The sequence below is a fragment of the Bison bison genome, unplaced genomic scaffold, assembly GCF_000754665.1.
Source record: "Bison bison bison isolate TAMUID 2011002044 unplaced genomic scaffold, Bison_UMD1.0 scf7180017847294, whole genome shotgun sequence".
Classification (NCBI taxonomy): Eukaryota; Metazoa; Chordata; class Mammalia; order Artiodactyla; family Bovidae; genus Bison; species Bison bison.
Genome location: NW_011477867.1, coordinates 174,755 through 175,390, shown reverse-complemented (window position 1 = coordinate 175,390; position 636 = coordinate 174,755). Strand labels below are relative to the sequence as shown.

The 636-nt window shown below is 70.6% G+C and overlaps 1 protein-coding gene across 1 annotated transcript in view; it reads left to right on the top strand.

Annotated features, from left to right (window-relative positions):
- CIC (capicua transcriptional repressor) overlaps positions 1–636 on the top strand; it is a gene marked incomplete at its 3' end in the record, with an annotated part of 11,259 nt that overhangs the window by 6,055 nt on the left and 4,568 nt on the right. Inside the window, exon 8 of the mRNA XM_010842683.1 lies at positions 1–625. Coding sequence (XP_010840985.1) covers positions 1–625 — 625 coding nt within the window. The remainder of the gene's footprint in view (positions 626–636) is intronic.

Here is a 636-nt window from a genome sequence, read left to right as displayed (position 1 = left end):
GCCCGCCGCCGCCGCCTCAGCCACCACCTCCTTCCCACTGGGCTCAGGGACCTTCAAGGCCCAGGAGTCAGGTCAGGGCAGCACCACAGGCCCCCTCCGTCCCCCACCCCCTGGAACTGGGGGCCCAGCAACACCTTCTAAGGCCACCCGGTTTCTCCCCACGGATCCTGCCACCTTCCGTCGCAAGAGACCTGAAAGCGTGGGCGGCCTGGAGCCACCAGGCCCCTCAGTCATCGCGGCGCCTCCCAGCGGGGGAGGAGGCGTCCTGCAGACACTGGTCCTGCCCTCAAACAAGGAGGAACGGGAGGGCAGCGGAGCTCGCGTGCCCTCAGCCCCAGCACCCTCGCTGGCCTACGGGGCCCCAGCAACCCCCCTGTCCCGCCCGGCTGCCACCATGGTCACCAACGTGGTGCGGCCCGTCAGCAGCACTCCTGTGCCCATCGCCTCCAAGCCTTTCCCCGCTCCCAGCCGGGCCGAAGCGTCTCCTGGTGACACAGCTGGCGCCAGGACTGAGGCGGCCACTGGGTCCCGGGCACTGGGGGGCTCCCCGCTAGGCGTCAGCTTAGTGTACTCGGACAAGAAGTCAGGAGCTGCCACCTCCACGGCCCCACACCTGGTGGCTGGGGCCCCCCCCGG